Here is a 26,023-nt window from a genome sequence, read left to right on the forward strand (position 1 = left end):
ACTTTGGCCTAGGCTTTTGGAGCATCTATAAATATCTACAATAGCATCCTTTATTTTCATAACAAAAATAGAAACTCAAAGGGATTACTGAGCATGATGACAGCCATACCCCATAAGGAGGGTACAGACATAGTTCTGAGTGGGGATTTGACACACGAGACTCTCACTTGAAAAAGAAGCCCCACCTTCATACAGAGGCAGTATCCACCAGAAGAGAGAGGGTCAGGAATTCTAAGCCCATGAATTTTCAGTGGCCTTCAATTAGAAATCTTCTGTATCTTTCTGCCATTAGACTGAATGAGACCCTGCTACTGCTGTTGTTGTGAGTGCCAGCTAATTTTTATGAAATAGTTTGAATGTAAAATGCCAAGTAATTGATGTTACTGCATGAGTACCTTGTTGCAGTAACATCACTAATCCATAACATTCATATTTAAATTGCATGTGACCAACTATAATTGCTAATAATCTATAAATGCCTGGTTTGCCCCAAAGGCTACAACCTTTGACAACTATATAACACAATTAATTTTCACTTGAACTTTAATACTTCCCTGCCTGACATGACATTAACGAGTGGTACATGATTTACTCAGTGTTTGTCAATTTATAGGTTTTTGTGGTTTTTTTAACCTGTAATACTTTCTGGAAAAGAGTTTTGTGAATGTTTATGGAGTTGATTTGATAACTATCCTGCTCTATGAGTAACTATTTTTGCAAAGCTATCCTCATGACAATTATTACTTGGGTTCTTCATGTGTCCCATAGATTGTAACTGTGGGCAACTTAAGTGTTACTTTATATTTCTCTGACATTCAGGCAGTACATTTTGTCATGGTCAGCTAGCCGAGTGCTTTAAATTTGGACGTCTGTAAAAGCTTCCTTAAAAAATGCAAGACGCCAACCTACTAATTCGGAATGATGAGATTTAGGCTGTAAATACTGCAGCAATAGGATTTAAGCACTTAGCCGTAATTGACATCCTCAAAATATCAAAAAAACACCAGTTTTAGGAAGGAAAGGGAAGAGGGAAGGATTAATGGTTGACCAGAGACTGTTTGAATGTCAGAACACTCAGCTTTGCACAGCTGTTAATTTGTGCAGTACCTTTATTGGTTGAGGGAAGTAAACGTTAGCTTTTCATTGCCTACTTTACATAAAGATCTTCAGTCACCTGTAGTTTTCTGGTTGTCACAGGTGATGTGATGTGAACACATGTGTAATGCTTTGTTTGTCACTGGCTTGTCTATTAGTGTTTAAGTTTGACTAGCTGTATATAGCACACTTTGATGGTTTGGATGCCCAAATGCAATGTATTAATTTTGTCGGTTTTATAATTAGCTACTAATGTAAAAGGTCTTTCCTTAATTTTTAAATTTGTTCTTAGAAAATTCCATTTGATACTTGTCATGCTGCGTAGCTCTTTAGGGGCTGCAGTATCGTATAGAACCAGAGGCCTAAATTCAAATCCTGTCTCTGCTGCTGACCAGCCCTTACCTTTAGGTCAGCTACATGTTTGGGTCTTCTTCCTCCTCTTCCTCGTCTTCCTCCTCCTCCTCCTCTTCCTCTTCTTTTCTCCTTTTCCTCTTCCCCTCCCCCTTCCTACTTCATACAATGGAGATGAAATGAAAGTACCTATTTTATAGGATTGTTGTGAGAATTACATAAATTAATACCTGTGAAGTGCTTACATTCTGTTATCAGTGGGAACTGGGGTTGGTTTTCAGACTTTTCTGTATTGTTTGAATCTTTAAAATAATTACATGTGTAATTAGAAATAAACATTAAAAAAAATTTAAAGATCATGCCAATATTTCAACTGTCTGATTTACCAATTTAAGCTTCTTTTCTGGTATTAACGGCAGAGAACCAGTGATTTCTAGATAATACAGTGTTATATGGGATACATTGTAGGTTTTTAGATTTTTGTTTTTATTTTTGTTTTTGAGAGGTGGTTGTAGTGAAAGGTCATGGACTTTGGAATCAAATCTAAGTTTGAATCCTAACTCGACCATTTAAGACTTTAAGCAGGTTTCTTAACCTCACTGAGCTTCATAAAAGTCTATTACGTACCTCGTTGGGTTGTATAAGGGTTGCACATGCTAGTTTTTCTCATTTCCCCATCTCCTTTGGTCAAAGGAAATTGGTCTAATGTGGTCTAAGATCAAAGATGGTTGTGTATCGGCGATAAAATATTTCACCAGAACATACTGTATCCCTAGATCAAGACACACCAGTCAAGACAGAGGATATAAATAATTAATTTTAGAAGTCTGTTAACTTTTTAAACCATTAATCTATCTCTTTGTGCTTCACAATATCAAACACTATATCATATTAGTGATTTATAAATGATATTGAACTTGAAGCTTCTTAAGTTTACATTACAGGCTGTTAGTTAACAGCATTACTTTTCTTATCTCAGAGGACAGTCTTGTTTTAATTTGTGCCAACCAGCATCTGAATCTCAGAGGCTTCAAAAACCAAGATGAGTCTCAAAAGTACTCTGGCAAGGGAGGAAAAAGTCAGATTTAAAGTTGAATAGATGTATGTACTCTGCTTTTCGCCTACACTGCTGTTGCTCTTGGGTATATCTATTAACATCACATATAGTACTACTCATGTGAATAGTTTTCTAGTGATACTTGTTTATTCTACTATAGGGACTCTGTATTAAATAATAATAATAATAATAATAGTCTAACTAATGTTGTAGGTGGAAATTCTAGGCCCCTCAAGCAAAAATTACCAAATGGGACCCCTTATCATTTAATTGCAAAACAAACATCTAATACTTTGATGGTATTTATGCTTTGGAAGGGAGTAAAAAGAAATAGTTTTGGACTTTCCCCATATAAATTAGGGCCTCCTGAGTAGCAGTTAATAAGTGAATGCTTCCCACAAGTTTAAAGGCTCTAGCTGAAATGGGTGTATGGTTATGTGTATTATTGTATGTGTAGGGTTTTAAATAGCCCAGGAAGTTTTGGAGATAATCTATAAACATCGTTGGTTGAATGAACAGAACTTTACATTTAAAATGAGTAGGGGACTATGGTAGGTTGGTCTCTTGGTGTTTATCAGTGTTGAAAACCCTATTGTCTTGTGAGTTTTGTGATGTCTGGGAGGGGAACATAGTAACAACTAATTATAACAACAATAATAAAAATACCTAACATTTACTGTGCACTTGCTATGTGCCAAGCATTATGCTAAGATTATTGCATACATTATTTTATTTAATCCTCACCACAACCTTAGGTGCTAGGTACTACTCCCCAATTTTATAGAAAAGGGCAGAGAGATTAGGTAACTTGCTTAAAGTCACACAGTTAATAATTGCCAGGGCTAGAAATCAAATCCAGGTCAGCCCATGTTTTTAACCCTTGCAGTAAATTGCTATGTCATTTTAATCTGTAGACTCAGTGTGTAGCAATAATAATATAGTCATTAATATGTTCCCTTTTGTATGTATGAAATGTTTTCTAAAGAAATTGTTTCTTATTCGACATATCATCGTTAGTATCATATGTACCCATTTTCAAGCAGGAGTGCCTGTGGTATAAAGAAAGAGATTAAGCAATCAGCAGGACGTGATTCAACAGCACCGAGAAGTTTCTGATCCACAGTTGCCTTCAGTCGAGAGGTTCATGTAAAGATCATAGTGTTGACTCATATTTCACTTAGATTTTTCAGTGAACCATGTTGAAGTTATAAGTGCGTATCTCAGACAGCGATACTATCTGAGCAAGACATGGACGCTTGGGCCTTAGTGTGATTTCAGAACAATAGAGCCTTACTGGTACGTGTTAGAAAATGTACTTGATCCCGGTCTTGTGGAAGTCGAAGCAAAGCAGAAGAGAAAAAGCCAATCTGAAATGTTTTTCCTTTTCCAAGAGGGCAGCTAAGGTGCCCAGATATCTTTGCCCTCCAGGGGTGCAGGTGTGCAGTTTTTATTCTTTAATCATTCACATAAATTAAAGCCTATTCCTTTGCATTTAAAAAATAATATAAAAACGACACTCTCCATGTTTTATTGCCAGGCAAGAGCTTTGAACTTATGTCTCATTGAAGTTTGATAAACTGCAAGGATTTTCCAGGGTTGGGTAGTGCACTTAACCACAGAGGGAACATTGGACTGATAAGAGCTGCAGGTGAAGGAAACCGCCAGGGAGCCGCAATTAGAGAGAGCTCTTCGCACTGGCTTGTGTGAAGTTTTCCGAGGGAGGAACCTTTCCCTGCCTCTTCTTCGCTGCTTCCTTTGTCCCACAGATGAAAAGAGCACCAGGGCTTTCTGTTTCCACTACTGAACTAGGGACGGGTGGGGTGAATACTTTGTGGTGGGCTGGTTCTTTGTAAGAAACTGAAATTTGGGGACACGTTCTAACTTCATACAAATGCAGATTGGCATGCGCACCTATGCAGGTAGGGATTGGACGTCCCCACACGTCGCGCACACATATGAATTCACGTAGAAATGGATCACATCTCCCAGGTGATTTTACATTCAACATACACCCCTGCCTTTGTGCTGTGTGCAAAATAAAGATCATATTTACCTCCAAAACTGATTATAAAGTGTCAGTGATGAGGCAATACAGTGTTAAGAGCATGTGTTCTTGGTATGAGACAAACTTTGGTTTGAATCTTGATTTCTCTTTTACTAGCTGTGTGATCTTGAGCAAGTTACTTCAATTCGATAAACCTCAGTTCTCGCATGTGTAAAATGGAAGTAATCAAAATACCTATCATAGGATTGTTGTGAAGACTAAATAAAATAATGCATGTAAAACAATTAGTACAGTATTTGGTATATTGTTGTTCAGTAAATTACACAGGTGCTCAAAATTGGTAGCTATTATTGGCATTATACGTAATATTAAACTCTAAACATCTGATTGGTAGATGAATATTAAACAGGTACAGTCCTTTGTCTTTCTTTTCTTCCTTTCCACCCCCCCCCCCTTTTGTTGTTGTTGCAGTCTGTTTTCCAGAAAATTCCTCCTTTCTTTCTAAGAGGACAAAAGTACTTTGATTCTAATTGCTCTGAAAACATTTCTCCCTTAAAGTGCTTTCACTTTGACTTTTAGTCCTTGGAGCTAGGGAGGAGAAGTAGCACGATTTGCTTCTAAGTATGGTAGAGCTTTTTCATTTCTACCATTTAAAAAAAAAGAAAAAATCCTGTACTAGCCTTAGGTAGATCTGAGTCATAAAAGCCCATGTATCCCAAGGAAGGAATCTTTTTGTAAGATCAGGATAAGTGGGTGGAAGAAGGGAAGGAGAATACAGAGGTGAAAATATAGGCGATTTTAATGTTAGTTTGGCCATTTCTCCTTCCAATTTAGAATATACTTAATTATAAAACAATCAGTACCAGAAATTGGCGTGTTTCATCTCACAACGTCACTCAGTTTGGCCATTTCTTAAAGAAGTAGTTTTCCAGTTAGGAGAACTGTTGATGAAACATTGGTTTTGTCTGGACATCGTTTTGGGGGTGGGGGGCTGGAGAATGTTTGCAGTGATTGATGGTTGTTAGCTTTGAATAGTTGGTTGTTATCGATAGAATAAGTAACAGAATGTAAACGTATCATTCATCTGGACTTGAGGCGGGTGCAAACGTGGTGGGACCTTAGGTCACCATTGTCAAATGAAGACTCTTGAGTTCAGCTTGGGTAGAGAAACTTATTTGCTTTGTAAGTTTTACTGGACCACCAGGACTTCAGGAATTATTTTTTGAAACACTCATTAATTTTAGGTAATTACTCCATATTTTCTTCAGGGACAAAACTATGAAAGATGCATTTGTCCATCTTGGCAGCAACTCGTGGAATTGCTTTTTGTCGGGATATTCATTGCTTTTGGGTTTTTTTGTTCTCACTGTTCCAAAAGAAAGTTGTGGGTTCTTTTGTTCTCTTAAAAATGTTTTGGACGGTAAATGGAAACACTGAATTGCAAGTTCCTCTGTGAAGTGCGCCAAGATACCATTGTCATACCTGAAGATAAAATTCAGGGAGAAGGAACAAACTGGCTATATCAGAATCTCTGGCCTATGTTGTTTCCTGAAGTAAACCCTCAATCGCCCTTTGAGATAGGCTTTTAAGAAAATATATCATCAAGCAAGCAGGCACTGTGGTGTTTCACATGTGTTACCTTATTTAATTCTTATAACCCTATGATGTAGGTACTAATAGTATTATTATTATGAACCCTAATAGTATGATTATCCACATTTGATAGTGAGGAAATGGGCTTGGAGAGTTCTTTGCTCAAGGTCACCCAGTTAGGAATCGGTAGGGCTGAAAATGGAGCTTAGGTGTCTCTGAACTCCAGAACCCAAGTTCTTAATCAGTGGTTCTTAAACTTCAGGGTACAGAAGAAGTACAAGGGTACTTGTTAAAAATCACTGGGTTCCAGTTAGAGATTGAAGGTCACCAAGTCTGGGATGGTACCAGATTGTAAATCTGCATTTAACAAGGTGTTTCAGGAGATTCAGATCAACAGGTTGATTGACCATATTTTGAGAAGGAGTTAAATTATGTTTCTTTCCACACTTGATAAGAAAACAAACAGGTGTATATTAAATAACTATCCAAGATTAAGCTACCAAAGAGAGCTATGATTCAAACCCAGTTCTAATTCTACTGTTCACACCCTTTCTTATAAACCCATGATCAATTCACACATTGACCCGTCACAACAAACACAGAAAACATAATTTCTGATAAATCAAGCCACACAGATTTCATGGTCTTGTTATTTTCCAAGGTTAATAACTTATAATACCAGTACCGACATTTTCATGATCGTTAAACTTTTCAGTGACTTTTTTAAATTAGAGAATTGAGTTTTCTTTGCCATCAAGATCATTTATGCTTTCGGCATGGAATCACTGTTCCCTGGGATAAGTTTCTGAGATGTTCAGAAGTGGAAGAGAGTAGAAGGCAGTGGGAAGGAAAGACATTCCGGGCATATCTGCTACATGGTGCTAGAGCTCCTCTTCAGCTCTCCCTCGTCACTGAAATGAAGTGTGAAGGGCTGATGTGAATACTAACAGCCAATCAGATGGCAGTAAGTCACGTTCCGCATCATCTCCCATTGTATCCTTTGAGAACATAGCTCCGTGAGGGCCAATCTGGTTGCCTATTCCAGTCTACTTCCCAGGGAGAGCCAACACCTGGATTCACTTTCATGGCCTCCTACTGGGATTGGGAGAACTTTTATTTCCGTGTCTCTCACTTTCTTTTTTTTTTTTTTTTTCAGCTCAGCGACATGTCCTCACGTACATGGAGGATGCAGTGTGCCAGTTGCTAGAGAATAAGGAAGATATTAGCCAATATGGCATTGCCAGGTTCTTCACCGAATAGTAAGTACGTGAACGCTCTGCCAGTAGATCGAGCCCAGAGGAGGTACTTGGAAGCAGGTACACGAAGACTAGAGCAGGACAGGGCTGATTATGTACGGCAGTGAATGCTCAGTTTGGGCAGATTGGTCCGGGGTTGCCCAAACATGCTTTGGAACATGCCTTTGGAGCAGCTTGTTTTGTCCAGTAAGAAGGTCATGACTACAGAAACTCAGCATCTGCTTGTATCTGTTTCTTTAGGTCCCTCTTACAATTTTTAACTTTTTATGTTACTCAAACTATCCACTCTGCTTTCCTTTAGTTAGCGTATCTTTAGCCTGTGTTTTTCATGGCTAGCTTTTTGCATTGAAATGTTTAGGATGACGTCCCTCTGCAGTTTTCTTTCTACAGCAGGCCGTGTCAGTCACTTAATGATTTCAGAGTATTTCTAGAGGCAGGACATCCTTCATAAATTAGATCTTTCAAGGGTTGTACTTCTTTGTAAAGTGTGCTTGAACTGTGTAAAAGTCAAAATAATTACTCCTTTTTTAACATTATTACAGAACTGTTTTTAGGCTGAATCAGATAATCACTTTAAAGTACTTTGGTCCTAATGAAAGGATTTGCAGAGGAATACAAAGCATTATTTTTATTACCGATATGCCATTGCATATTTATATGATCATTTGGATTCTCTTTTCTTTTGTTGTAGTTTATTGGGAGCATTCTAAGAAAGGAAGAGTAGCCTCTTAACAGGCTTCTGTTTAAGGTGAATCATGAACTCAAGTCCATCCTCCTTGAAAACAGATTTTTTTCCTTTCTATTCTCCAGAGGTTTCTTAGAGATCAGACAACTATGCTAATATCCTAACCTTGGGTTGCTGTTAGGGGAATTCTTGACTCTCTAGCTCTTTTGCTAAGCTATAGGTTTTGCAAATAAAAATCTAGATTTCTTATGGATTGGAATTTCCAGTTTCTGGGAAAAACAGGTTTTCCAGGAGCAGAGCTGGTCCCTTCTTCCAGTCTTCTAAAAGAGAATGAAGTAGAGAAAGCAGTACCACTCGTTCTCATGGTGTGGGCTGAAGCAAATGAGGTGGGCAGGGAATAAAGCCTGAGCTTGAATAGCCTCGCTTTTGCAGAACTGACAAGCCCAGGGGTTAAGTTTCTAGGCCATTTAATCTGTACCAGCACTCACGAGGCTCCTTGCCAAGCGAAATAGGATTCTTCTGGGGCACTGCTTCTTCCTGGCTCTTTTCATTTTGCTCCTTACCCACCCAGCGCCTTTCAAAGTCTTTTCCCTGGTTCTTGAGGGAAGGCATCATTTCTTCTTCATCTTTGTATTCCAGTGCTCGGCACAATGCTGACCATATAATAGATGTGAGGCAAATGTTTGTTGAATCTACAGCTGTATCTGTGTTGTAAGTTATTGTGTATTATATTCTTATTTTTGATCTTGGTAATAATAAAGAATATCTCTTGTTTTTTTCTCTTTTTGGTTGATCCTTTTTGATAAAGCTCTATATTCTGCCACTTAAGAGGCTGTTTACCATGTGGGTAGTACTCAAAAGTGAACCCCACTGGTCTCTGTAACTGATACTGAACTCAAAAGAGTCAATGGTAAGACTTATAGCTGTTTCAGAGTGCTATTGACTGTAGCTTTTATCTACCAATACACTGTTGGGAAAAACTTCAGATTTTCCACAGCCCTGATAGAGGTCTAGTTGCCAAGTGATCTGTTTCTTGTCCGCAGGAAACTAAAAATTACATAATGCATGTGAACGGCATGTACCTGACACTTCCATAACTCTATGATACCGTACAAGCAAGTTATTTTGAGAAGTGAAGTAGCATCAAAGCTCCAAAAATCCTTAAAAAAAAAAAAAAAGATTTGAAAGATGTGGATTTATAATGGAATGAGAAGTAGTATTTTATAGACAAGACCTGAATGTTAGAGGCTTCCAATTTTACTTTGCGAATTTTATTTATCTAGTGAGAAAAGCCTTCTTGCTCAGGCCTCCTTGTTGTATTGATTCATGGAAACAATGAAGTAAAAAGGGCACAAGAAAAAGAGATCCTTATTCCTGTACGTCCTCACTCTAGAATCTTGGGTGAATTTCTGAAATTTTCTGGGCTTCAGTTACCTCATCTATGAAATGGGTATAATAAAGTCTTACATGATAATAATGGGTGTGCAGCTCAGCTCCAAGTCAAGTTGTTTTCAATCTAGTTGTGGAGGGCACAGCTCACTGGCCCATGTGGGAATCGAACTGGCAACCTTGTTGTTAAGAGCTTGTGCTCTAACCAACTGAGCCATCTGGCCGCCCAGTAAATTATATTTTATAATAAACGTTTTTTTATTAAAGTCATACTATGTCTCAAGCACTGTAATTCTTTGAAGTAGGTGCCATTATTATTTCCATCTTATAGATGAGGAAACTGAGATTTAGGAAGATTAAATTAGCTTCTTTACGTTCACAGGATAATCAGTGACAGAGTTAGTAGGAATCAAGCCTCGTCTGCAGCATTATAAAAGCAGGATTGTCTGCTGCCTCCAACTCACTGTACTGCCTAATGTTGCTGGGGGCCTAACCAGGTAATATTCTAAGGTCTCTTCTAGCTATACTTTCTACATTCTTTGAGTTTTCCCTTATAACTATGCTCCACAAAGTTTAACACGTAGCTTTGTCTGGTGACTTCAGTCCATTGCCATTTAAATGTTTAGTATTGGCCCTTTTGGGGGGTCGGGGGCAGGGTACAATTGGCATTGGTTCTAAACAATAGAAAGCATTTTAAAAAAGATGTTAACTTTGCACTTCCTTCTCTCAGTTTCAAGTTCACACCTTGAGATTTTCATACATTTAATAATGGGTGATTTACCTTTAAACAGTAATAAAAGTACTCTTCGAAATTGTTTTTGGAAGGCTTTTCTGCTGATTGTCTCCTCTGGGTCTGCTTGCCTTCTCACCTAGGCTGTCACTCCTTGGTTGTTGATGTTTTCCAACAAATCCACGATTGTTTCAGCAAATGTGGATAAGCTTGAAAACATGAGTAGCTGAGCTGTACTGTGTAGGTATGTCTGCAAGACTGAGAGCTCGTTAGATCATATTCCTCTGGACACTCTTGAAAGAAAGATTCTAAATCCCAGAGGATTTTCTTTTATGTTGTATGCAACCTCTACCTCTGAATGTTGTCTTTCAACCAGTGGAAGGTAAAAGGAATTACTATTTAGAGGTGCCACTCTAAGAATAGACCAAGTGTCAGCACTGGGTCAGGACCTCTGAAGAAGTACGTCCAAGAAAAGGAGGCGAGAGTAGCTGTAACTTAGAAACCACAGCAGAGTGTGACCAGGTTTTGTGGTAAAGATAAAATGAGAAATGTGGTTTTTTTAAGACATTGGAAAATAATGACAAGAGAAAAACAGGCTGAAATCTGAGAATTCCTATCAGAATTGGGAACCATTTTTTGCAGGCTAAATTGGTAGTTAGAGCACTGTGGCATCAGGGAGCCAGACCTCCACTTACTAATATAGAAAAGAATCATACTCTGTGGTCTCGGTTGGTGGGCCCAGGAGGGCTCTTTCTTATGATCCAGTGTCTTGTTTTTTTTTTTTTTTAAATGATGATTTTAGCTTCTTGGGGAGGTTTTCGTGATGACTGTTTTGGTCACAAGTAGACAAATTACCTTCATTGGTGGAAGTTTATTTTAAGGATCTGTGAGAATAAAAGACAGCATTCATTCGGTAATTATTTTTGGGCCCCTACTATATGCCAATGTGTACTAGGCAATAGCAATACAGTGATGAACAAGACAACTAAGGAAATGATCCTCATGGACCTAAAGTTTTCGTGAGGGAGATAGTCAGTAAGCAAGTAAACTGATGTTGATGACAATGGCTAACCATTAATCAATACTTGCTATGTGCTAGGCGCTGTTATAAGCATATAACATGTATTAGCTCATTTAAGTTCACTATACTGTGAGGTGGGGTGTTAGTGTTATCTTCATTTTGCACATTAGGAAATTCAGGCCCAGAAAAGTAACATTCCAAAGGTTCCATAGCTGATAACTGTAAAAGATAAATAACAAGAAAATAACTAGGATAATGGGATGTATAGGATGTCCAGGAGGTCCTCTTGGAGGAGGGGCACTGAGGGCGTATCCCATGGAATGGCTGTTTTATTCCATCACAGAGCCACCAGGTAATCTCAGCTCAGGTGACTCACCTTTCTTTGTCCATCTTTGTTACCTAGGCTTTCTGGGTCCAAAAAAGGGAATACGCTTAATAGGTGGTGGTCACAGAAAGCCACCTTACAGATAATTGGCCTCTCTCATGCATTGCTCATATGTAATAAGTGAAAGTAATAAAATACTGTCATAAAATTATTTGTGTTATTTAATATACTCGTATAATATAAATATGGATATGGAAATCGTTGTCAGTTTTAGAAAAGTCCATTCTGATATATATTAATCATCAGAATTCAGTTAGGAAGTTGTATACCTTTTTTATATCCTCTTATTGTAAAAAGTACCAGCATCAAACTCCTTTTTTATTGTTTTGATTAGAATAAATCTATGAAATGTGAAGTTCATTAATTCACTCTTAGAGGAAAAAGGATATTCCAATAGTGTATATTCTTAAATTACTTAAAATATAACTCTAGTGAAAATCAATCCATGATTATAAAATATGTTTTATTCTTTTTTTGAACAGGTGCTCTAAGCCCTATGAAAAGATGACCCACTTCTAAGTAATCCAGAGCAATCAGGGCGTAAACTTTCAGTTCTAAAGTTGGCAGATTTTTAAAGAATTATCTACCATCTAGTGTTTAAGTAATGTTGTTTTGGGGTTCTTCTCGTGCCCGTGGTAACAGAGTAATGGAGACTTGGAGCAACAAGAAACGATCAGAACAAACCACTGACTTCTAGGCTCGTAGCTTTGAACGAGGGATGGACTTGAGTCTTTTCTGGGCCATTTCTGCTCTATGTTTTCCCTACGTATTGTTGTCAAATTGAGCCAAAATGTGGTGTGCTGAAGTAATGGTGACTAATCCTATTATAGACTTCTTCAAAGGGGGTAATGCTTCTCCCAGCCCCCCCACCCCATCTTTTTTTCATAGTTCAGTTCTTAGCTAGAGTTGACACATTGTAACAGAAAATTATCCATTTCTCATTGTCAGCATCTGGATTCTCACAGACTCAGATAATAGCCAGGAATAGATTTTGCCTTGAGCTAAAGCAATCCTATTCCTCACTGTTATTGGCCCAGGCTCTTCTGTTAAGCTGTCATTTGTGAAATCTATAGAGCATTCTTGTTCTTTTCTCTGTACCACAGCTATCCTATAGCATGAAGGACTCCAGGGAGAAATAGTGATGAGTTTGGAGTCACCAAAATCTATTTTGAAACTTAAAACTCTAGGTTCATTGAGGATATAAGAAGCTGCTATTTGCTTAGAATCCATCTCTCTTCTTCATTACCTTCATGTTTTGATTACAGGAAACCATCGAGCAGCACTTGACCCGCTAACTGAGGAAGCCATTTCACAGCCCACTGGTCCCCTGACTCATTTAGAAGTCAGAGTCAAAGGTTATGGAAGTAATAATTGGGCCCAGATTCTCCCTGTCAGGAAAGACTTTACTTCCCCGCTCCCTCCCTTCTACGCGTTAAGAGAAACTTAGCTGTTGTGAAACCATTCAATAAGGAAATGTAGGAACTCCAGCCTTGGCTGAAGTATTCTCAAGACCCAGTGATATTATTTCTCTTTTCATGGGAGCTGCTTTTATAGCTAGCTAGTATAAACTTTAGGTACAATTCTCCACACTAAAATATTTTCCCTTGGAGAAATTCCTTGATTTATTTTAATCTATAAATAATACAAAGAATCTTTACTTGGTCTAAGCCAGGTGCTCATACTACCACTCTCACAATCCTGAGCATTCCTCTGACAATCACACACACCAAGCTGAGTTAACATGTCAGTAGTGCTATGAGTCATGTACAAAGCTCATCAGAAGTTAAGAAACTTCACTTCACCAACAATAGAACAATTTAAATTCATCAGCGCTTTAAATTTCTTCCATGATTTGCTCCGAACTCTCGCTCTCTGGTGCTGGCGGCACAGACCTGGCACAAAAGCAGGAAAGAATGACACAATCTGGCACCTCTAACCAGAAGGTTTTAATGAACTGGGATGGGGGTGGAGGGGATCGAGGGGAAGGAGGAGGAACAGTTAGGATTTTGGCAGCCACACAAAGGCTCTTCTTCCTAAGAAAAGTGAAATGAAAGTCAAATGAAGCTTCTCTCTGTGATGATGATTTGCTAAGATGTTTGTCTGTCTCTTCGCTTCCAGCCCCATGGCAGGTGCATCTTTACAGTCAATGACTTCCCCACAAAACAAATTGTTTCTCAGTATCCCTCAAGAGGGGTCATGTTCAACTAATTTCCTGTCTGAGGCCATAACTGTGATTCCTTTCTTCAACTATCAGATGCAGTTCTGATCAGCAGAGTGGAAACTATCTTACCAGAAAATGTCATGAGCACGTACATTTATTTTAGGACATGTTGATCCAGGATCGCTGAGTTCTGGGGCTGCAGCCGTAGGTAATACTGCTTCCCGGGTGGACCTAGAAGCAGTTTTGAATTCATCCCTTTGTCATTAATTAACATTACCAACAATTATCCTTGTTAATGTCCTTATGTTCTATTTTCCAAGTTAAGATCACGCGAGGGCTGATAACACCTATCTCAAGCATTGTGCAGATCAAGTGAAATGACCTGGGTAAATGTCTGGCCAGATACAGTTCATTGTCATTATGTTTCATTCCTCTGGAGCTCCAGTGTCCTGGGGTTTTTGCTTCTGTCCTACTTCATGGATCTCTTACAGTAGAACGTGATAGTCGTCCTCTCCTTTCTCTTTAAATGGTATCACAGTTGAAGATCCTGAGGATGGTTTAGTCTCTCTTGTTTTCTGTAGGACCTTTTGCTTACCTTGCATTTTTTGGTAAATTTTTTTGGAGAGTAAAAGCATTTGATGATTTTCCTGCATGACTATTAGCCATTTGTTGTTAGCGACTCTACTCATCATTTAGTTCATTCGGAGACTAGCCTAAGAAATTTTTTCTATCTTTCCCACCCCACCTCTACGCCATTTTCTCAAGTCCTGTCTCTACCCTCTTCCCTCTGGCTGCCAGCATTAAAAAATTCAAGGTGTAATGGGAGACCTGAGTCAGTCAAGTCCAGCTAACTTGTATTGTTCTGCTCTTAGCTCCAGTGGTACAGTGATGTGTTCAGGGTAATGAAAAGCAGACCCTGCTGAGGTCATCGCTCCGCACACTGGCAGCCTGCTCCAGGAAGCTGTTTATCTATGCTTGCCGAGCCAAGCTCCCGCCTCCAAACAGTTGGAATGTACTGAGGAACCACAGAGCCCAAAGAGAGAATGTTACACAGGCGGTTCCGGGCAGAGCGAGTATATTGACACCACACGAGCTACAGTTTACATGTGTGGGGGTAATTGTCCATCTGCACTCTCATACTTCACCTTCTGTGCAACATATACGCCCTCTCAAGGGGGGTTCACCAACAGAACCGTACTGCTATGTCCAAATTGTAGAAAATTTTATGTGAAAACCACCTTTTTAAGGTAGTGTTTCTCCGAGTCAAATTTAATGTTTAGAATCTTAAAACATAGAGGCCTGATCTCTAAAGCTTCCCCAAACCCTGTTCCTTGCATGGTTTTTTCAACTAAATATTTTTCTTCATCCCTTCACTACAATATCAGGTATCATTACAGAGCTTCAGATGTGGCCTGTATCAGTAGGGATAGAAGATAGGGTCACTTGCCTATAAGGGGATGTAATCTGATTTTGGAGATAATGCTTATTAACAGACAATTCGAAAACAATTTAAAACCTTATATAATGGCGTTAACTTGTGCTCTGAGAGTCAGGAGAAATATGGGTATTAGAGTAGTTAAATAAGGCCTCGTACCGTAGTTTGTCTTAACCTATGTGATAGTTAATTTTATGTGTCAATTTGACCAGGCAAATGAGTGCAGAGGTAGCTGGTAAACCATTTCTGGGTCTGTCTGTAAGGGTGTTTTCAGAAGAGATTATCGTTTGGGTTGGTTGAGTAAAGAAGATTGCCCTTACCAGTGTGGGTGGGCATCATCCAATTCCTGGCGGGCCTGACTGGAACAAAAATGTGGAGGAAGGGTGAGTTTGCTCTTTTTGCTTGAGCTGGGATATCCCTTTTCTCTTGCCCTGAGTCATCGGCTCCCCTGGTTTTTGGGCCTTGGAACTCGGATGAGAATTTAGGCCATGCTTGGGCCTTTGGGTTAGGACAGGGACTTATACCACTGGCTCCCCTGGCTATTAGGCCTTCCAACTTGGATCGAATTATACTGTCAACTTTCTTGGTTCTCCAGATTGCAGATGGCAATTGTGGAACTTCTTGGCCTCCATAATCACATGAGCCAATTCCATAGTCACGTAAGCTAAATACACTACACACACACACACACACACACACACACGCAGTTGGTTCTGAATAACACTGACTAATGCAACCTGGAAAGGTGAGTAGAATTTGGATAAGCAAAAAAGAAGTGTTTTTATGTGACATGAAAACACTATAGCATAGTGATTAAGAACACAGACTTTGGAGTCAGATCCGTGTTTGAGGGGCTGATACTTACTATTATGTGATCTTGTGCAGGTTGCTTAGGCGCATCTATAAAATAAGAAGACTCATATCTAAACTAGAAAATTTCATGTTATATGGTTGTTGGAAGGATTGAATGAGATAATGAATGTAAAGTACTTAGCATCCTATCTAAGGTAAACTAAGTGTTGAATAAATGATAGGTACCACTACTGTTGTTTGTTCATTCAACAAATATTTACTGAGTGCCTTTGTGTCACTGTTCTAGACACTAGGGGATACAGCAGTGAACAAAACAGACAAGAAACGCCAACCTTCATGGAGCTTCCATTCTGAACTTAGCTTTCATTTTGAACTATATTTCACCCTTTTTCCTCTTGTAGTAAGTTTAGATTTACAAAAAAGTTGAAAAAATAATAGAGTTCCTGTATCCCTTTCCCCAGCTTCCACTAATGTTAACATCGTCTGTAACCATAGTATAATTATGAAAATCAGGAACTTATTAATTGAAAACTATTAACTATAAACCTTATTTGAATTTCTACCTTCATTTAGGAAGGGCAGCTTTTTTTTGTATAAATTATAGGTTGGCAGTTATTTTCTTTTAGCACTTAGAATATACCATTCCATTATCTTCTGGTTTTCACTGTTTCTATTAAGAAGTCAGCTATGAGTCTTATTCTTACACCTTTGAAACCAATTTCTTCTTTATCTCTGGCTACTTTTTTGGATATTTCTTCTTGGTCTTTGGTTTTTGGTGGTTTTACTATGATGTGCCTTGGTTTGCTTTTCTTTATATTTAAACTATTTGGGATTAGTGCTCTTGAACCTGAAACTTGATGTCTTTCCTTAGTTTTATAAAGTTCTCTGTTTTTAGCTTTTCAATTTTACGTTTGTTCCACTCTTTTCACTCCTGAGATTCTAACTACATAAATATTTTCATGGCATCCTCTGTCTCTTATGCACTTTTCTGCATTTTTCATCATTTTTTAAAATTTATACTTCATTCTGGATATCTTTTTTAATCCTATTTTCCAGTTCACTAATTCTCTTTTCATTTATGTCTAATTTGCTAGTAAACCCATCTATTGAGTTCTTAATTCCAATTATTGTTTTGTTTTTGTTTTGTATCTTACTGTGGAACTTTTAATCAGTCTGTTATAAATACAAAAGAATGAAAAAGAAATTCCAAGCTGGGGAGAACGATGAATGATTGAAAGTTAGTTTGAAGAAACCTTAGGATTTGTTGACTAGTGTTTCTCATACTTCTCTTAGTCTTGCCCCCCACAGTGGTTTTCTTTCTTCTTCTTATTCCCAGAAGCAAAGAGCATCTTAACTAGCTTTACTTTCTGTGGTTTATTGTGAAAATCCTGTGTAGTTTAAATGTGCTTTGTTTATTTTTTTAAATACTTTATTTTTCAAAAAATAGTTTTAGGGCCGGCCCAGTGGCTCAAGCGGTTAGAGCTCCATGCTCCTGACTCCGAAGGCTGCCAGTTCGATTCCCACATGATTATGATTACCACTATCATAGACTAGGTGGCTTATACACAACAGAAATTTATTTCTCACAGTTCTGGAACCTGGAAGTTCAAGATCAAGGCTCTGGCAGGTTCTGCATCTGTTGAGACTCACTTCCTGTTTTACAGACAGCTCTTTTCACTATATATTCATTCATATGGTGGAAGAGGCAAGGGACCTCCCCCTGGGCCTCCTTTATAAGGGCCCTAATCCCATTCGCGATGGCTCCACATTCATGACCTAACCACCTCCCAAAGGTACCTACTCTCACATGGGGATTAGGTTTCAACATAGGAATTTTGAGGGGGACACAAATATTCGGTCTGTAACAGTGAAGTAATAGAGGTCAGGAAGATAAATAAGTGAAGCATTAGAAAGCTAGTTTGGTCATAGAACATAGGGTTTTCTACCCTGTGTTACTGGTAGGATGTTGGTGCTGTTGACCGAGATCATTGAATTCGGGAAATATTTCTTACATGTCCCTTGTATGCTTAGGTTTATGACAGATGCTGGGGAAACAATCGTTCATAAGGCATGGTCCCTACCTTGAGAGTACTTACATTAAAATTAGCCAGTAGTTGAATTACTAGTGATTTGAGCTAACTAGAATTCAAGGTGCTAAGAATAAGACTATCTTAATTAAGTGTGAGGGGCCAGGGAAGGTGTCACAGAGCAGGTGACCCTCTAAGCTGAGTATTCTTTTCCTGATTTATTTTTTAAAGTCAAATGTATACATGCATACAGTTTAAAGGGTAAAATATTAATAGTTCTATAGAATTGTTTTTAAAAATAACATTGCCCCAACTCTCAATGTAGTTTCCCATTCCTCAGAGGTAACCACTTTCAACTCCCATCGAGTGATTTGTTTGGTATTTATTTCTAGATCTCTAAATTACTTGCTCATGTTGCTACTTCATGATTTTTTTTTCAATTTTCAGGCTTTATCTATTGACTTCCCACTATCTAAGAGGTAAATCTAATTCCCTTTAACAAATTTTACCACACATATATACTGTTAGTTATCCCCCAACTTCCTAATATATTTATGTCAAGATTTTGGTTATATGCATATTCAGTGTTTATATTTTATAACTATATAAACACTGCTGGCACCGTACTATGTTGCACAACCTTCTCACCCCTGGGATTGCCTTTTTTTTTCTTGCTTGATTAATTTCCTATAAACGTATCACCAATTTATCTCCAAACTCTACCTAATTGAATAAATTTCCCTCCAGTACTGTGCTATTTCTTTTCCATTTGCCCATGTACATCCACTCTCTGCATTTCTCTACTCTGGAGGGCTGATCTGCAGGGACGTTAATCCCTAGATTCCCTTGCCCTGTGGCTTCCATTTGGGTCAAAGCCAGTGGGAAGTATTGGCAGGGGATTGAAGGGCAAAAAGAGAGTGAGATTGGGGTACGAATTCTCTTGTTTCTCTCCCTGCCAGTTTGCTGTGAGTCCATGTTGGCTCTGTTCCTCTTCGGGAGGTGACAGCTCACTTTGGATGGCCCCTCCTCTTTCTAGATTAAAGAAACCACTCCCTCCACTTGGCTCTTCAGGCCCAGGGGTAAGAACAGTTGCTGACTGTTCCTAGCCCTAAGGAAGTCCACTCTCACTGAACCTTGTCCCTGCCTCTGTAAGCTCTTTTTAAAACTTTCCTCAGCTACCCTTTTTACGTGAATTATCTGTTAACCGCAAGGACTCTGACCAAAGAAAGTACATTCATATTTGAAGCTTCTCCCGAATCTTCTGATCTGCTTTATGTTGTTTTATCTCTATGCCTGCTGTATAGCAGTTACCTAACAATTCGGTCTGCAGACTTTCACCATTAACCTTGGGACTCCCTGTCTTCTTTCTTCTTTGTTTTTGGTGTAGTGGTTTTAAAACAGGGCACCATCTTCTTTGACACTCCTGCCTTTGAGAAATGAGATCTGTGTCCTCTCTGCTTAAATATGAATATGATAGAAGTAACACTGTGTGACTTTCAAGGCTAGGTCACAAAAGGCCATGTAGATTCTGTTTTGATCTCTGGGAACTCACTTTTCAAACAACCCCTCTTACTAACCAGATCCCGTGTGATAAGAAGCTCAGCCACAAGCCTGCTCTTCAAGTGTCCCTGTCTAGCTGCCTGACATGTGAGGGAAGAAGCTCCAGATGATTCCATCTCCAGCCATTTGAGTCAGCCCCAGCCGTTCGAGTCTTCCCAATTCAGGGCCCAGTTACCATGAAGTAGAGACAAGCCATCTTGGCTGCACTCTATAATTCCTGACCCACTGAATCCAGGAGCATAATAAAATTGTTGTGTGTTTTTTTTAATGCCTCTAAGTTTGGTGTGGTTTGTTATGCATCAATAGATGACCAGCACAAAATGTGTTACTGGGAATAGTTGTTGCAGTGTCATTGGTTTAAGACAAGGCAGCAGGCAGAAACCGAAAGGACCTTGAAGAGACTATTAGTGGAAGTCTGATGGGCCTCTAGGAAGCCCATCAATGAAGGCTTAAAAGAGAGTGAGGGGCTGGCCCGGTGGCTCAGGCGGTTAGAGCTCCATGCTCCTAACTCCGAAGGCTTCCGGTTCGATTCCCACATGGGCCAGTGGGCTCTCAACCACAAGGTTGTCAGTTTGATTCCTCGAGTCCCGCAAGGGATGGTGGGCAGCGCCCCCTGCAACTAAGATTGAACACGGCACCTTGAGCTGAGCTGCCGCTGAGCTCCCAGATGGCTCAGTTGGTTAGAATGCGTCCTCTCAACCACAAGGTTGCCGGTTCGACTCCCCCAAGGGATGGTGGGCTGCGCCACTAGTACCGGCAACTGGACCTGGAGGTGAGCTGCACCCTCCACAACTAAGACTGAAAGGACAACAACTTGAAGCTGAACGGCACCCTCTGCAACAAAGATTGAAAGGACAACAACTTGACTTGGAAAAAAGGCCTGGAAGTACACACTGTTCCCCAATAACGTCCTGGTCCCCTTCCCCAATAAAGTCTTTAAAAAAAAAAGAGAGAGTGAGGAAAATGTTATTGGAAACTGGAGGTAAGAGGACCCTTGTTAGGTAATGACCAAGTCTGGCAATACTGTCACCTTTAGTAATGTGAAAAATAGGGAATGTACCTAGTGAACGTGATGATCTAGCTGTGGAGATTTCTGGGCTGCTTCTCTTTTTTTAGCTGCCTACAGTGAAATGCGAGAGAGATGAACTGTTTTGTTTTCTAGTAGAATTTAGGGGAAATGTAGATAGCTCAGGACAGTTTTTCCAACCAGCAAAAAGTACTCGAAGTAAGAAAGTTTCTGAGGACAAAGATCAAATCCAGGGTGCTATCAGGGAAATGTGGTCTTAGGGGAAAGATGAACCCTTTGTTAAGACCTCAGAAAGATTTCAAGGTGGCCTAAGGATCTTAAGGGTGTTATCCCGCAGCAGCCGCAGAGGGAGCTCAAATAGGAAAGGGCCTCTCTCAAAGAGATGTGTGGGTATAGCTTTTTTAAGAGAATTGTATGGGTGGAAACACCACCAGCTTGGACCAAAGAGGACAGAGATAATACAAAACAAAATGTGGATTTTGGACCCTCAGACTTCTTCTATGGGCAGGAAGCAAGCTGAGAAAGCTACTCAGCCACAGACTGAGGCTGTGTTTTATGGAATTGAAAGGATGGTTCAGAAGATGGAACCCAAAGCCCAGAGTACACTGGCAAAAGCCATGGAAAATCATAAGCAGGGAGAGGTACTGGGCCCAAATCAAGGAAATAAGTCACGGGCCTGGGTGGACTTCAGAATTGTGGTGGACCCACGATTACGATATTGCCGCCTATTCTCCCTGTTTGGAACGGAAATCTATTGTGGTTATCCTATCCCTGTATCACTGTTGTACATGCTGGGTATGTGGGAGCATGTAACTTGTCTCTTCAGTTGACAGGTGGTCAGACAGAGGAACCATACTTGAGGAGCTGTACCCAAGAAATTGCATTTGAGGAACATCATTTGTATCTGGACTTGATTTATACGACAAGATCCTGGAGTTTGGGTTGATGCTGAAATGGAATTCGACTTTGAGACTCTAGGGAGCAGGGTGTGTTTTGCATTTGGGAGGAATGTAAATTGTTGTGGCCAGAGGGCAACTGGGACAGATTATATTTTCCAGAGATAGCTGCACCAATATCTCCTGTCCTGCGTGCTCTTCTACAAAGTGATCTTGCCATGCCCCCTGTAAAAGTTAGGGCCTAATTGTTTTACAGTGATGTGCCTTGGTGTACATCTGTATTCATTCATTATGCTAGGCTTTTAAGGATCCTTTCAATCTGGGAACCGATGCCTTTCCGTTCTGAGGAATTTTCTTCAATATTTTCTTCCTTCCGGTTCTTTCAAACATCTTGCCTACTTACATACACACCCATGGATATGTAGTTTTATATAAATGGTATCATACCGCACATGCTGTTCTGTTTAATGAATTTTATTTTTCAGATTACATAGGCTGTATATCTTTTCAGATTTATCAAATAATATGGCATTTAATATTAATGATTAATATGGCCTTTAAACATACCCAATCGTACTTATATACGTATATAAAATCTTTATGCCATTCATCACATCTACACACCATATAAAACCTTTTTAGACTATAAGCCCCGATTTGAACTTTTGCAAATATGGTCCCCATACGCTAAGGCACAGTGGGGAATAAGCGTGGTATTTGGTGCTCTCTCCTTTGCTCTTCATTTCTCATCCCTCCCTTACTGCATGATGACACCAACTGAAATGAAACAGTGCCTGCATACTGGAGAGGAGTCTAGAATTGCAATATTTTATGGAAACAATTATCTCTAATAACTTTCTGTAGAAATAATGTTTCTCTTGGAGTCTTAGGCCTAGTGGTGATGAAAATTATTTTTCTTGGGAATCCAGATCTTCTCTTTAATCTGCAAAACCTTTAATTTGCTAACGATCGGTTTTGTGTCCTGTTGACCACTCAGCAGAACAGGCAAGTGTTAAAGATCCGTTGTTGTTTTTCTTTAGTTGTGAATTCCATCAAGCTAGCCCATTAACTGCAGTGGATGGGAATTGGAGAGCTGCTCATCTGGCAATTAGCAAAGGATGGTGGAGGAAAGAAAAATATCTTTCTGATATTTTTGCTTAGGAATCTGGGAATTCAGAATTTAGTCATAAACAACTAGATTAATCTATTTAAATACCTTGAATCATTTTTAAATCATTCCTTGTTTTGTAACATATCAAGTAGCTAAAACAGTGGTTGGGAAATTCTGTTGTGGATTTAAGAGCCTCCAAAAGCTCTGATGGGCAGAATGTTTGGTGATAAATAAGCAAACATGGGTTAACTAGTAAACATGGCTTAGCTAATAGAGTGAGAAGTCCTGTGTCCTATGGCTGCCTCTCTGCATCTGAGTGTAGGCAAGAGGCAATTGTTTGCGGTCCACTGTCTGTTTTGCAGGGCTTTTTGTTTTGTTTTGTTTTTGTCTCATCCTAGAGAGAGCAATATTTAGTGGCACTAGATGGCATTCATCTGGAGTTTAGGATGTTTTTTAAAACAAGGCAGAAGGGATTACCTTTTGCCAGCTGCATCATTCCTGGCAAGAGCTTGCTACTTTGCTGCTTGTTTTGTTGTTGTTGTTTTTAACCCATTAGAGAAACTAACACCTGTATTGGTTCCAGCCAAATCTTTGTCATCGTTGGCCCTAAAAACCTCGCACCTGGCCATTCTGAGAGCCTCTATGCTCAGTGATCAATGCTCATCTCTGCAGGCTCCCCAAAGCCCCCTCCTTTTCTCCTGAAGCACCTTCAAGCATTTCTGCATGGCTACCCACTCTCTTCTATTATACCTCCTCCTCCTGCCTTACTGAATACTGGATTTCCCAGCTCACAACCCTTAAGAAGGAGCTTTATTTCGGAGTAGAAAGGGGCCCCCATATGTGGCCTATTATATCCATATCAACTTGCTTACCCTTTTCAAACAGCTATTGTCTTTTAATAGGGTCCTGCCTGGCAGGGGGAGTCCTTAATTCCTGCCATATAAGAATGGGCAGCTTGAGTTACAGCGAACAGCAGTTTGGTGCACTGATCAAAAGGCCTCTGTTGTTTTTAGTGTTTTTTTCCCTCCCTCTCTCTCTCTTTCTATATCCTGGGCTAATAATTCAGCACAGCAAGGTCATTACAGGCTTTGAATTGAGAGCTGAGAGTGTTAAATTACTGACCTAGAATAAAAGAGATCTGGGGGGCTCTCAAGAAAGATAAAGGGATTCCAGAGAGTAAAGTACAAGCCCAGCAACCTCTCTTCTTAACAATATTATTATTCTTTTTAATCCTCTCTGTCTCCAAAAGTTTTTTCTGGGGCTAGAAAAGCTCTTCTGCCAGAGAAATTAGGTTAGGAACTCAACATCTTCTGAGAGCTGTGGCCCAGGTGGTAGCAGTTCACGGGTGCCTGTGTAGTTGTCTGTCCTATTTGTCTCCCCACTTGTTAGTATTTCGGTCCCTTCCAACTTGCTCCCTCAGACAAATATTTGGTCCTTTATCACAGAAGTCAAATATCCTTCTGGTAGTTCAGCTGAAAGGTTATATCCCATATGGGGATTTCAGACGCATGAAAAACATACCACTTGCCCCCCTCTCCCTAATGTCTTAAAAATATGACATTGTCTCATGAGAAGCTGCTTCCATTCCATTTATACTTTGTAAATAATATTAGTCTGGTCCTCCTCTAACAAGAGAAAAATTGCCCCATTGTGAGTGAATTTGACACCTCTACTCTACCGTATTTGGGTCTTCTGAAGAAAGTATTTCCATTTCTTCATACTTTGCCAAAACTATTATCTGCCATGTATCCTTTTTAAAATAATTATCTCTTAAAGCCAGGCAGTGTTCTTATCCTCTGGAAAATATAGACTTCCAAAGTCTACTATTTTTAGGAAAGTCCCGGAAATCAACTTTCACAGATTTTCTGCACAGCAAAGTAATAATAATAGCCAATCATTGCTGAGTGTGCAAGCATTATACTACCATGATCGTCACACTTACTCTTTGGCAACCTTAGGTTGTAAGCATTCCTATTACAACCGTTTTACAGAAATAAAAGAAATAATTGAGGCACAAAGTGGTTCAGTTCTAGCCCAAAGTGGGGAGCTGGGCAGGTATGCCCCAGACTCGTGTTTCTCACACTTTAATGGGCATGTGAACCACCTGGGCCTCTTGTTAAGCTGCAGGAGCAGATTCAGGTCAGGGACGGGGCCTGACATTCCGCTTTCTAACAGGTTTCTAAGTGACACCAATGCTGCTCTCTTTGGCCCATACTTGCAGTAGCAAGGCTGTAGTCATTCTTACTTAAGAACCACTGTAAAAAATGTTTCATTATAACCGCCAATTGCTCATTCCATCAGGCACTTCTATAAATACACATACTGGGCATTTGACACCAGTATCTTACTTGCTTTAATTTTTATTGTGGTAAAATATACCTAACATAAAATGGGCCATTCTAACCATTTTTAAGTGTACAGTTCTATGGCATTAAGTTTATTCATACTGTTCTGCAGCCATCACCACCATCCAACTCTAGAACCTTTTTGTCTTCCCAAACTGAAACTCTGTTCCCATTAAACACTAACTCCCCATTCCCTCTCCATCCTAGCCCCTAATAACCACCGTTCTATTTTATCTCTCTGACTTTGACTGCTACCTCAGATAAGTGGAATCATATAATATTTGTCTTTTTGTGACAGGCTTATTTTATTGAGCATAATTTCTTCAAGGTTCATCCCTGGTGTAGCATATATCAGAATTTCCTTCTTTTTTGAGGCTTGATAATATTTCGTTGTATGCATATATCACATTTCATTTACCCATTCTTCTGTCGATGCCACTGCGATTGTTTCCACCTTTCGGCTATTGTGAATAATGCTGCCATGACCACAAGTATACAAATACTATCTACATCCCTACTGTCGTTTGTTTTGACTGTATACTCAGAAATGGAATTGCTGGATCATATGGTAATTCTACCAGTATCTTACTTTCTAAGATACAAGTTTGTGTTCAAATGATTGTTTATGTTACTTTTTTTAAAAAACATTTTTTAAAGTAAAATTTTAAAGGTTTGGTAGGAAACGTGAGTTTTCAGTACAGAACTTCATTTAAGTTCTGTCGTCTTTAGCTGGTTTATGATTTTCAGTCAATCACAAAAGAATATTGAGACATGTCCTCTGGTCCTTAGGAGATTAGTAGTTGGTGAAATGACACCCAGGAGAGAATGAGAGAGTGCTCATATTCTAAAATAAATCAACATTAAAAGAATTTATGTCACAGAGAATGTTTTGTGTGAATGAATTCAAGACTTCACCTGACAACCAGGTGTTCAGAGAATAGGGAAGTTCCTTGTTAAAGTTTTATGTTCTTCCTTTAAGACTTCCTGGAGCAACTAAACGAGGATCTTCAGAAACTTCATGGCGTGACATCTCTTTCTCTCAGATCTGTAACCAAATAACACGTTAGAGTCTCATCTGTTC

General features: G+C 39.3%; 1 protein-coding gene across 2 annotated transcripts in view; it reads left to right on the forward strand.

The window, feature by feature from the left end:
- Positions 1–26,023, forward strand: part of CSTPP1 (centriolar satellite-associated tubulin polyglutamylase complex regulator 1) — a 157,052-nt gene that overhangs the window by 27,107 nt on the left and 103,922 nt on the right. For both annotated transcript variants that reach the window (XM_019743595.3, XM_019743594.3), the window contains exon 2: positions 7,258–7,360. In XM_019743595.3, the coding sequence (XP_019599154.2) occupies positions 7,258–7,360 (103 nt within the window). The remainder of the gene's footprint in view (positions 1–7,257; positions 7,361–26,023) is intronic.

This window comes from Rhinolophus sinicus, chromosome 14 (genome assembly GCF_057876585.1).
Source record: "Rhinolophus sinicus isolate RSI-liver-muscle chromosome 14, RSI-T2T, whole genome shotgun sequence".
NCBI classification, from domain to species: Eukaryota; Metazoa; Chordata; class Mammalia; order Chiroptera; family Rhinolophidae; genus Rhinolophus; species Rhinolophus sinicus.